The following is a 13949-nucleotide window of genomic DNA, read 5'->3' on the forward strand; positions in this document are numbered from 1 at the left end:
TGTGTTCATGCATTCATATGTATATAATCAAATTATTAGATGTCACTGATATTTAAATTTTTACTAATAACTAATTTAAGACTAATTAAAACAGAATTGCACTTTCCTTGTGCATTATTTCATTATGAATGATTTAATAAGCAAATGTAATCAAAACTTATTGATATTTTTATAATTTAACTCAATGATATTGATAATATTTTTTTTTAAAGCAAAAAAAAACTTTTTTATTTAATGAATTTGTGGAATTTAAGGAAAAGTTAATAACTTTACAACTTAAAACAAGGGACAAAATTGTCACAAAACCAGGTTTTCATTGTGAAAAAAAATCTGATAAAGGGAGACAACTCAAACTGAACTTTTGAAATGAACAAAGAAAATTAACCCCCTTTGTAAGTTTGTTTTAAAATAAATCTATTTTTAGTCGTGGCGACCTTGACTTTGGAGATATGCACATGATTTTTTTTTTTTGACCTTTGACCATGAAGGATGACCTTGACCTTTCACCACTAAAAATGTGCAGCTTCATAAGATACACATGCATGGCAAATATCAAGTTGCTATCTTCAAAAGTTATGAGCAACGTTAAAGTTTTCGGACGGACACACGGACGGACGGTCAAAATTTGTGTGCGTATGGAAAGGCGTTGTCCATATACACATGCATACCAAATATGAAGGTTATATCTCAAGGGACATAGAAGTTATGAGCATTTTTCGAAACCTAAACGCAGATTTTGAAACCTAAACGCAGACCCCTACTTCAAGGTCAAGGTCACAGGGGTCAAAATTGTTGTGCGTATGGAAAGGCCTTGTCCATATACACATGCATACCAAATATGAAGGTTATATCTCAAGGGACATTTATGGCCAGTTTTGACCTTTGAACTCAAAGTGTGACCTTGACCTTGGAGATATCGACGTAATTATTTCGCGCGACACACCGTCCAATGATGGTGAACAAATGTGCCAAATGATTTTAAAATATGACAATGAACGACATAGTTATGGCTCGGACAAGGTAATTTATGGCCATTTTTGACCTTTGAACTCAAAGTGTGACCTTGACCTTGGAGATATCGACGTAATTATTTCGCGCGACACACCGTCCAATGATGGTGAACAAATGTGCCAAATGATTTTAAATCTGACAATGAACGACATAGTTATGGCCCGGACAAGCTTGTTCTGCCAGCCCGCCAGCCAGCCCGCCAGCCAGCCAGCCAGCCAGCCCGCCCGCATTTGCCAATCTAATAACCAGTTTTTTCCTTCGGAAAACCTGGTTAAAAAATGGTTTAAATGCAAAAATATGAAAAATAAAATTTTTTGCAAACTATTTTAATCGAAATTTGCATACACAAGCTGACATTTAATCTCAAAATGAGCTCAACACTTAACTCTACGTTTAACTTATTAACCTGCCCTGCCTATTCTGTTTTAACCTATAGTTAAGGACAGAATACAAACTGACAAACATACAGATGATAACATGAAGATATATGAAAGATTCATTTATATAAACAAATGAAAAAGATGTCAATATAACATATATTTTGATACCGCCCCTGTTAAATACATCAGATGCATCTATGACTACCATAATATAAAACTATTAATTAAGTCAAATCAAGTCATTATTAACTAGAAATGGTGCGGCAGAGGCCGACTCGTATCCCCAAGCCACATGTTTGACCCAGGGGGCGCCCCAGGGTTGGTAATGGGGCCATGCATAGTTGAGATTGACCGTATTGTCATAAGAGAAGTTCAGTATCAATTAAAAGTGAATCAGTGTAGAAATGAAGAAGTTATAGTAAAAGGCAATTTGGGTGGGTGTGGCCTATGTGGGCAGGGCGCCCCAGGGTTGGTAATGGGGCATGCATAGTTGAGATTGACTGTATTGTCATAAGAGAAGTTCAGTATCAATTAGAAGTGAATCGGTGTAGAAATGAAGAAGTTATAGTGAAAGGCAATTTTGGGTGGGTGTGGCCTATGACACCAGGACGATGATCGCTCCGCCCTCTTAATCACGTGGCTCAGCGGGTAGCAAACCTAGACAAGCTAACACCAAAATGGCTTCTTTGCCTATAGATTGCATATAGATTTACGCAATATTCCGGATGTTTTTTATGGACTTTTTCACACCATATAACACTTGTAAAAGAGGTTTGTGTCATTAAGTTATTATGCAAATGCAAAAATATACGTTTATAGAGAACATCAGCTATTTATAAAGTTTTTCGATACATTAAGCACGCTCTCAAAACCTTTGCGCGCTTACCAAAATCGAACCTGTTACTACGTGTAATGGTGGTATTAGCAATAAATTAACACTTCTACACCGGTATTTACACATGTTATTTACGAAATATTCACGAAACATTTTCCCTCGTTTATTTGACATGAAATATCGCTTTATAACTGGGATTTCGGTGAAGTTTCACGAGCTTTCTGACGACGAGTAGGTACCTAAATCCCACATGTTATTATGTATAAAAGTGATATTAATAATATGAAACATTGCTTATTGGACATTTATCAATCACTATAATTGAAAGTGCAAATCAACACAATCAGTTTGGTCATGGTCTGATATAAATTAGCGAAAATTCAGTCAGGCTACTTAATAAAGCTACCAGACGTACACGCAGGTACCGACTTCACCCAAGTTACCGCATTTATTGCTTATATCAGTAATATCATAACTCTTATACAATGGCATTTATTGATACGTTTTTATTAAAAAAAGTAACATAACATGGTTTTCAATTGTTTCTGAAACACACAAAAACTCGATTAATAACGGGGATTTCGTTAATTTACGCAAAGTAGGTACCAGTATTCTCTATTATTTTAGATGCACACGTGATATAATACATACTTTATAATGATTATTTATTGCTTATATGACATTTCCATTTTTTTAAAATAAATTATTGTTCTATAAGGGGGATCTCGGTTATTCTACACATTGAAGCTTCCACTCACTCTTGTCAAGACCGCCTTTCCGCGTTGGAAATCTTTCTGGATACCGAATGTCAGAGTTACTTTATCCCTATTTACACTGTTTTGCCATATTTCATATCCGTTTTTTTTCTTCGAACAACGTAAACGAAACTCGTTGCAAAAAATTCGAACTAGGCATTCAATCTCCAAGTGTGGATTACAAAAGTTCATTGGTGACACCACATGTCTGCACATGTGTAGATACCGTTATTAAGATAAGATATCACGTGTCACCTTCTAATAACATGTATTATGACAATAAAGTGCATTACTATCAGAGTAATAAAACATAGCATGAATAAGGCTTGATGCTGGGTTTTAATTTTCTTAAAGTAATGCAGGATGAACCTTGCTTTTATTAATCACCTAGTAACTGACAAAACTATTAAAAACATTAACTATTATGTGATGATCAGATCGATAACATAAACTATTTAAATATTATATTTGATAATAAGATAGTAATTGTCTTTGACAGTGTTGACGTTCAGTCGTTTGTGGGGACGACCGCTTGCATTTATCCATCTCTTACACTTCTCAAGATCTTTTTTCGGCTTTGGAAACGATATAAATTCAATGCCACCAACTAATCTGTCAGGATATCGATTGTCCCAGTTACATTATCCTTATTGACACCGTTTTACCATTTTTAATCTACGTTTTTTAAGAGGAAAACAAAACAAACTCGTTAAAATAAAAGTAAACCTAGACAAAGCTTGTCTAGAAAATGGCGGAAAGTTCGTTGCTAACTTGCGCGCCCGATTAATTGATCGCTGATTGGTAGATCAATTCTTAGATAAGGATTTGATTGACAGGCGGCGTCATGTCAATTAGAAGCGAATCAGTGTAGAAATGAAGAAATTATAGTAAAAGGCAATTTTGGGTGGGTGTGGCCTATGTGGGCGGGGTGCCCCAGGGTTGGTAATGGGGCCATGCATAGTTGAGATTGACCGTATTGTCATAAGAGAAGTTCACTATCAATGTGAAGTGAATCGGAGTAGAAATGAAGAAGTTATCGTGAAAGGGAATTTTTGGTGGGTGTGGCCTATGTGGGCGGGGCACCCCAAGGTTGGTAATAGGGCCATGCATAGGTGAGATTGACCGTATTGTCATAAGAGAGGTTCAGTATCAATTTGAAGTGAATCGGTGTAGAAATGAAGAAAATATAGTAAAAGGCAATTTTGGGTGGGCGTGGTCTATGTGGGCGGGGCGCCCCAGGGTTGGTAATGGGGCCATGCATAGTTGAGATTGACCGTATTGTCATAAGAGATGTTCAGTATCAATTTGAAGTAAATCGGTGTAGAAATGAAGAAGTTAATGTAAAATAACATAAAAAAATGAGTGAAAATCTCTGACCCGGCCCCAACCTCCATAACTTTTGACCCAGGGGTCAGATCAAAATTCCAAATACCATATTTTACCATGTATAGCGCGCGGTTTTTTACCTCCAAATTTCAAAATAAAAATTTGGTGCGCGTGATACATTGACACAACGCTTTCCTTGTTGCAAAACATCCATTTCAAAATCGTAAATCTTCACAATTGCCGCCATTTTTTTTTATTGCAGAAAAACAACACCCTACAATGTTATAGACTGAAGGGGCCGTTGTCGAAACAACAAATAGCGGGAAAGGGTAGGTATGAAAGGGGTAGTAACAGTTTTGACAAAAATTAAAAGATTAAACAAGATGCGTTTGTGAAACACAATGTCCCCCTATATGATGTTTGACCGTGAAGGATGACCTTGACCTTGTGAAGGATGACCTTGACCTTTCACCACTCAAAATGTGCAGCTCCATGAGATACACATGCATGCCAAATATCAAGTTGCTACATGTATCTTCAATATTGCAAGAGAATTCATAAAATAAGCGATTTGGGCCACATATATTTGACCTCTGACCTTGAAGGATGACCTTGACCTTTCACCACTCAAAATGTGCAGCTCCATGAGATGCGCATGCATGCCAAATATCAAGTTGCTATCTTCAATATTGCAAAAGTATTTATAAAATAAGCGATTTGGGCCACATATATTTGACCTCTGACCTTGAAGGATGACCTTGACCTTTCACCACTCAAAATGTGCAGCTCCATGAGATACACATGCATGCCAAATATCAAGTTGCTATATTCAATATTGCAAAAGTATTCATAAAATGAGCGATTTTGGCCACATATATTTGACCTCTGACCTTGTGAAGGATGACCTTGACCTTGACCTTTCACCACTCAAAATGTGCAGCTTCATGAGATACATATGCATGCCAAATATGAAGTTTCTATCTTCAGTATAGCAAAAGTTATTGCAAAATGTTAAAGTTGGCGCAAACAGACCAACAGACCAACGGACCAACAGACAGACAGGGCAAAAACAATATGTACCCCACTACTATAGTGGGGGACATAAAAAATGTCTTTGTTGGTGTTTTCACACTTCTTCATCGATCACATTTTTAGGGGCTGTTGTCGACATAAAATGAATGCAGATGAAGGTAGGTGTGAAGAAGTTGTGTTTTGCAGGTTAAAGTAGGTGTGAATGGGGTCTTTGCACTTCGTAATTGACATCTTTCATCTCGCAATGTACGAACTAACTTGTTGAGTAATTTGAGACGCTAATTGGCATTTGAGACCTTAATTGACACTTGAGAACGTGAAAATATGCATTGGCACCTCAGTGTGTATAAATATTGAACGTTCAACAGTGCAGTTTTAAACGTTCAATTGCTATTGCTTATACAACATCGCAGAGAGAATACTTGAAATTGTCAGCCCCACTTTATCTTGAAATTGTCAGCCCCACTATTATATCTTGATATTGTCAACCAAGATATATACATCAGGGGACAAAAATATTCATAAACTGCACTCGTCCTGCAGGACGAGTGCATTAAAATTTTCACTCGTCCTGCAAACACACGCACTCGTCCTTCAAATATGTGTGAAATAAAGATTGCAAAGGGCTGATATGACTTATAACATTTCCTAAAGTATATCACTGCTAAGCAGTGAAATAAGTTAATTTATTTATGAGGAACACAAAATAAATAATTTTTTCTAATGCTCGCGTGCTTTCCGTTTCGGACGTTTAAAAAATCGCCACTGCCCCCTTTTAAGAACGCTCGTATGTCAGACATTTTTCAAACGAAATTCAGACTGGTTTAAATCTGGTTTAAAACCGTACTTCGCGCTTAAATAATTCTTTAAAAGTCAATACTAACAGTGACTGCAGTCGCATGGTTCCCTGTCAACATGTACGCGCAAAGCTTACACCAAAAAGCCAATATTTACTCGGGACACAAGTCTCGCATAACAACGCGCACCTGCTGTATGAAGTTTACAATTACAATTTCCGGTTTATTCACATTCTACTTTCGGAATAGATATGCTTTTAGAAAATGAATTTATTAAATGAAAAAAAAGTCTTACTGGTCAGAAAATTCATTTTTTAACATCAGCTTTTTTTTACTCGTCCTGTAGGACGAGAGCTTTAGGGAAATTCACTCGTCCTTTCAAGATTTCACTCGTCAATACGAGCGGACGAGTGGAATTTTTGTCCCCTGTACAAGATACATCTTGTAAATTGTCACTGAACATCCTTGTTCAAAAAGGGTCGTATACGTCAATCGTACACAGTCAGAGAGAAACTTGATGTAATCAAGAACGCCGAAGCTCACGGCAATCAAGCAGCTGGCCGTGAGTTTAATGTCAGAGAGTCCTCTGTGCGGGAATGGCGTTGGACCAAGGCCAGCCTGATTAAACTGCCGCAAACGGAGCAGGCGCAGCGAGGGTCCGCTGCACACTACCCGGAAGACGAGAAGCAGCTGCTCTCCTGGGTAGAAAAGCGACGTGACAAGGGCATAGCCGTATCAACTGTGGAGCTTTGAATGGAGGGTCGAGGGCACATATGCTCATAGCTACCATGTGTCTAAGTTTCAAGGTTCTAGTGCTTATAGTGTAGGAGGAGATCAGGGTTTTTTCTCAGCATTTTGGGAAGATAGCCCATGGCTTTGAAATTGGGAAATTGGGAATTTTATCGACATTTTCAAGAAATTGGGAAAATAAATTGGGATATTAAACAACATGAAAGAGTTAAACATCATTATTCACAAATTCCACAAACGCCATCATGATCAAAAGTTTTCCACATAATAAACTCACACAAAGTCTTCAGTGAGTCAAAAACTTATTTCCCTAGTTTCAACATGTTGAATATCAGTCAGCACTTTGCTTTTGGAAATCAACGATGACGATGCAAAAGAGTAACTTGTTATTAAATTACAATCATTGACAATGGAAGGTGTTTCAATGGGAGGACTTGTACTTGTTGACGATGTTTGTTTATTTAATAAGGCTTGCTTAAAAAAAATCAACAGTTTTTGTTTGGCCACATTTTTGCTAAGGAATCTTTTTCAAGTAATATTTCGAATTGTGTGACATATTTATTTTCCATTCAGCCGAATCACAAAACACTTAAATTTCATCACAAAAATAATAAGCGCCTGAACAACACAGAGAATATCGGGCACATGAATAATGCCAACGTTATCCAAATCGCGGTATAGTCTAATAAAAGCTGCGCCATGAGCGCATGATACGCCCGTCGTTCGCCAATGAAGTAGTAAGGTAATAAATAACCCTTTGAATAATTTTTTTACTTCAGTTTATTTGTATTTGAATACATGGTTTATTTTATAAGTACATGAGCATGGAAATCACGAAATTTTGACGAACAAAGTCCCATAACTCTGGAACGACAATTCAGAATTCCGTCAAAAACGAAAGGGGATCAGGGTTTATCAATATTAAGATTGTGTTGAAATTTGAAAAAAATCCATCGAAGGATATTTGAGCTACAGTAGGACATTCAATGAAATCACGAAATTTTGACGAACAAAGTCCCATAACTCTGGAACGACAATTCAGAATTCCGTCAAAAACGAAAGGGGATCAGGGTTTATCAATATTAAGATTGTGTTAAAATTTGAAGAAAATCTGTCAAAGGATATTTGACGTAGTGTACGACATTAACAGACGGACGGACGGACGGACGGACAGACGGACGCGGGGTATACCATAATACGTCCCGTCATAGACGGGCGTATAAAAAATCCATCGGGGGATATTTGAGCTACGGTAGGATACATGAACAACAATAACATTTAAGGTCACAGTGACCTTGACCTTAGAATGAATGACCTTGAAATGACCAGTGGTCATCTAAGTGTGCTTGCAAACCTTCATGTCAAGTTTGAAGACTCTATGTCCAAGCATACCAAAGTTATAACAATTTTAACATTTTAACATTTAAGGTCACAGTGACCTTGTGTGACCTTGACCTTAGAATGAATGACCTTATAATGACCAGTGGTCATCTAAGTGTGCTTGCAAACCTTCATGTCAAGTTTGAAGACTCTATGTCCAAGCATACCAAAGTTATAACAATTTTAACATTTTAACATTTAAGGTCACAGTGACCTTGACCTTCAAATGAATGACATTGAAATGACCAGTGGTCATCTTCTAGTACTGGCCAATCTTTATTTCAAGTTTGAAGACTCTAGGTACAAGCATACCAAAGTTATAACATGAAATAAGAACTTTAACATTTTTACATTCAAGGTCACAGTGACCTTGACCTTCAAATGAATGACCTTGAAATGTCCAGGGGTTACTTACTAGTTCTGGCCAACCTTCATGTCAAGTTTCAAGACTCTAGGTCCAAGCATACCAAAGTTATAACAACTTTAACATTTTTACATTCAAGGTCACAGTGACCTTGACCTTCAAATGAATGACCTTGAAATGTCCAGTGGTTACTTACTAGTTCTGGCCAACCTTCATGTCAAGTTTCAAGACTCTAGGTCCAAGCATACCAAAGTTATAACAACTTTAACATTTTTATATAGCTACAGTAGGACATTCAATGAAATCACGAAATTTTGACGAACAAAGTCCCATAACTCTGGAACGACAATTCAGAATTCCGTCAAAAACGAAAGGGGATCAGGGTTTATCAATATTAAGATTGTGTTAAAATTTGAAGAAAATCTGTCAAAGGATATTTGACGTAGCGTACGACATTAACAGACATACGGACGGACAGACGGACGGACGGACAGACGGACGCGGGGTATACCATAATACGTCCCGTCATAGACGGGCGTATAAAAACTGTACGATACTGGATCGGACTACGCTTTGTTAAAAATAAAAAAAGCCGACAGGGGTTTTTTTTAGAAAAAGGGGAAGACGCTGGACGCTGGGTAAAAGGGGAAAATCGAGCGCGAAAGAGACATATTTGGGGAAAAAATAAAAACTGTTCATTTCAATGTCTATAACTGACCTACAGACTTTAGTTTTTTTTTTTTAAAAGAGTCATGTCTCTGACCTTTTTGTTCTTAAACACATGAACAAGTATGATATTAAAGTCAAAGTCCTAAATAAAGTTGCAGGGGTAGATCTAATAATGGGAAATGTTTTCAACTTGGGCCGGGGAACGATGTCAATATTGTGATTTCAATTTCATGATGAATGGGTTGACGATCTAGATCTGCTACAGTATTGGAAGGGAAAGGTGCGGCAGCTGCCGATTGTCTACTTTCACTTTCACAATAATCCGACAGTATTAATCGATGTTGATTACATGTACCTCCGAATCCTGCTGGGTTTCAACGGTTTTTGATGATTCATTCTTAAAAAATACGTCAACGCAATTAATATTTTCCGAGTCCGAACGTTTTATTTTGTTCGTGTATGAACGCCAATTGTGAGACTTTTTCTGTTTTAACGTTTATATCTTGGCTTTCACATAACCCGGATGAAAATTCGACGGGTTTCCGGTAATTAATTGACGAAACACCCTTCTCGCGCAAGACCGGAATCCAGTAAAATAGTCACATGATTAATACGATTAGTTGCCCGGTTTCCATGACGTAATTTAAGAGCTATATATAGAATCACTGGGATTCCCAGATTGAGTGTTCGTCGGGAGAGAGAGAGAGAGAGAGAGAGATCGTTGTACATGGTACAAATTGGATAAGCGTCGACTTCCCAAAAGAAAAAAAAATTTCTTTGAGGGTAAAATATTATATTTTGGTGAAAAATTATATTTTTGGAGGGGAAATGGTATTTTTAGGGGAAAAATTCTGGTAGGGGAAGACGCCGAATATCGGCGTCACTTTCTTAGTAAAAAAAACCCCTGGCCGATGTCATTAGCTTTTTTCCCCAATTGGTAATTTTTTAGCAAATTTTGGGAAAAAAGTAATACTTTTTGCGATTTGGGAGTATAGCCAAATTTCGGCTAGAAAATCGGGCCAAACAAAACCCTGGAGATAGTGGCCAGGACGGATGGGCAGACGGAGGACAGACGGACGGACAGACGGCGGAGATAACTACAATATCCCCACGCTTTTCAAAAAGCGTGGGGATAATAATTAATACAGTGATAAACTATTTATAAATGTTGTTTTTTTGCATGATAATGTGCTAATCTCATCTTATCCCCCTTTAAAGATGTCACCTAATCTCATCAATGCTGATTAAAGGGCCTGCATATTGCACCTGTTATAATCTAGCTGTTATCTTGTGTAATACACTTGCTAATCTAATCAACACTTGTATATTGCACCATAAGTGCCTAATATCTTGTATAATGGTAGGTGTGCGTTGTTATTTAATATAAGCTAAATAATGAAAATGCTGTCACATTTTTTTGGCTACAAATTAAATTAATTTTTTAATTGGGATGGTAAATGGTAATAGTAAAGATCTATGACACACTGATAGTTATTTATCAACATTAAAGATAACACATGTATCCCAGTAAACCTGTTTAAAGGAAAGTGTAAAAAAATTGACTGTAAAAAAATAAACACCAGGTATTGAATAAAATCTATGCTTTTCTTAAGACTTAAGATGCACATTTATATTTGCCTTGTTACTCAGGGCTTTTTTTCAGCTGATTTTATAGCTGTTATTCAGTCATATCTCCAATGGAAAAACATCTTTTACCCAATTCCAGTAAAAAAAAATCACAAAGGATGTCATAGTTTTAATTTTAAAAATTTAGAAAACATATAGTATTTTCTAAATTTTGGTTGAATTAACACTTGAATTTCCAATATCATGAGTAACAAGATGTGTTTGTGAAACACAATGTCCCCCTATATGACGTTTGACCTTGTAGGATGACCTTGACCTTGACCCTTCACCACTCAAAATGTGCAGCTCCATGAGATACACATGCATTTCAAATATAAAATTGCTAGCTTCAATATTGCAGAAGTGACATTACATGAGCAATTTTGACCCATTTATTTGACCTTGAAGGATGACCTTGACCTTGACCTTTCACCACTAAAAATGTGCAGCTCCATGAGATACACGTGCATGCCAAATATCCAGTTGCTATCTTCAATATTGAAAAACTATTAAAAAAATTAGCGATTTGGGCCACATATATTTGACCTCTGACCTTGAAGGATGACCTTGACCTTTCACCACTCAAAATGTGCAGCTTCATGAGATACACAAAGTACTCATAAAATGAGCGATTTTGGCCACATATATTTGACATCTGACCTTGAAGGATGACCTTGACCTTTCACCACTCAAAATGTGCAGCTTAATGAGATACACATGCATGCCAAATATCAAGTTGCTATCTTGAATATTGAAATACTGCAAAAGTGTACATACAATGAGCGATTTTGACCCATATATTTGACCTTTGACCTTGATGGATGACCTTGACCTTTCACCACTCAAAATGTGCAGCTCCATGAGATACATATGCATGCCAAATATCAAGTTGCTATCTTCAATATTGCAAAAGTTATTGCAAATGTTAAAGTTGGCGCAAACCAACCAACCAACCAACAGACAGGGCAAAAACAATATGTCCCCCACTACTATAGTGGGGGACATAAAAAGAGCAGTATGTTTATTTTTTTATGGTTTATTTTGTGGATATTTTCACAAAATGTAGTTGTTTTTAATGGTGTAACAGTATATACTGGTAATAGGAAGTTGATACTGATATTGACATTATCAAATAGAATATTCAGGATCATTGCTTTATATTGATGTATTTACAATTTAATGTCCCAATTTAAACGCCTAGGGAGGAAACGTCTTGGGGGGAAACGTCTGCCACCCCTACATTAGTCAGTGTCTGAACCTTGTAATATTTAAGTCAGTGTCTAAACCTTGTAATATTTAAGTTAGTTCCTGAGCCTAATAATACATTAGTCTGTGTTCGACATGTGTACCTAGTAATACATAAGTCAGTCTCTGAACCTAGTAATATACAAGTCTGAATACAGTTTGGTCCATTTCCCAGCTTTACAGTTGTGCACTTATATCATGATTGTTATAACTCCATCAAATAGAATACCTGCTGTGTGTCCCATATATTGATTAAGTTAACCAATAAATCAATATTTACACTTTACAGGTGTGGTTCTAAAAATTAAATTTAAAAAAAGCAAAAGTGTTAAGTGAATTTTAAGTACTAACAGCACTTCTACACAATAAGTATTTAAAATACAAATTACACAAGTCACAGAATGGGTAGTGGAAGATCAATCATAAAAACAAATTTCTTCATTGATTCATCAAAACAATTCCGGGGTATTTTGAACAGTTCACGACTTGATGCACGTTTTATAAACTTATTTAACAACAAGTAACTTTTTTTTATTTAAATTATTAAACACGAGTAAACATGAATGTATTTGATACCGCAATATATATTACCTTACTGTTGAGGCTATGGTACTCTCCGATATAATGTCGTTCCAAGATGTTATATGCTGCCTGTGAGTGTTTATGAATGGCCGCTTGTTTCATAAGCTCCGTGACGTCCTTACCAACATGTTCAACAATTAACTGCCGACCACCAGGATGTCTGTCAGCGAAATCAGTTAAATCATAAATCCGATTTGAATGAATTACACATAGTCTTCCACCCATTAATTGACACCGAAGCGATGCCTCTGTATTGGCCGACATTGTTATTTCTGAACAGGATTTAACAACTACACATTCATGTTGGAGTACCCGATAGGTTAGTTTACACTAAATCCAATTACCATAGGGTCCCATTAAGAATCGGAATACTGTTAAGGTAGTTATCTTGCCTTTTCTTTATTTCAGATTGTGCAAGTCAATTATCGATTTTAAGATTGTAGTGTTTTCTTTCGAAGATCGGAATTTAAAATATATGTCAATCAATTTATAAGACAACCCAGTTCACCCAAAAGGAAGCATCCTCGGAAAACAGGGTTTCGGCAGTGAGATTTCGGCTAAAGCACAGAACTTCAATGTAGTCCCCAAAGAAATGCATACGATACAGGAAATAAGCCCACAATACAAAGGTGCGATCGCTTAATGACTGTTTAAACTAGAAGAGAAAATGGCCTCTTCAGAAATTAGCACTGAGGGATATTAGATGAATTAGTGGTATGTAACCGGCAAGATCAAAGGCGTTGACCTCGTTTTCGATTGGTTATTTTGGCTTTCAGGTGAGACGCGCATGGAAGCTTACCGAATTAGGTGTTAATTTGAATGTTTAGTTATAAACAGAAGCAAAAACACGTCTTTTTCGTGCGTTGCTAATAATTGCATACTTATTCGCAATTCACATATAGAAACTTACAGGTAGTTTTCGAAACAACCATGATTTAATCAGAATAACAATTCTTATTCAAATAACTATTTATAAAATTATTGTATCTTAAAGGGGCCTTTTCACGCTTTGGTAAATTGACAAAATTGAAAAAAATTGTTTCAGATTCGCAAATTTTCCTTGAAGTTATGATATTTGTGAGACAACAGAAATGCTGAACATTTACCATGCTCTAAAATATCCATTATGTGCATCTTTTGACGATTTAAAAACCTGAAAATTATAAAGCGTTGCAACGCGAAACGATTTGATCATGG

At 36.6% G+C, this 13949-nt stretch overlaps 1 protein-coding gene across 1 annotated transcript in view; it reads right to left on the reverse strand.

Moving 5' to 3' along the window:
- LOC127845496 (fatty acid 2-hydroxylase-like) overlaps positions 1–13095 on the reverse strand; it is a 42398-nt gene extending 29303 nt beyond the window's left edge. The window contains exon 1 of the mRNA XM_052376451.1: positions 12762–13095. Coding sequence (XP_052232411.1) covers positions 12762–13016 — 255 coding nt within the window. The 5' untranslated portion in view covers positions 13017–13095. The remainder of the gene's footprint in view (positions 1–12761) is intronic.
- Positions 13096–13949: the final 854 nt, after the last annotated feature.

This window comes from Dreissena polymorpha, chromosome 9 (genome assembly GCF_020536995.1).
Source record: "Dreissena polymorpha isolate Duluth1 chromosome 9, UMN_Dpol_1.0, whole genome shotgun sequence".
NCBI lineage: Eukaryota > Metazoa > Mollusca > Bivalvia > Myida > Dreissenidae > Dreissena > Dreissena polymorpha.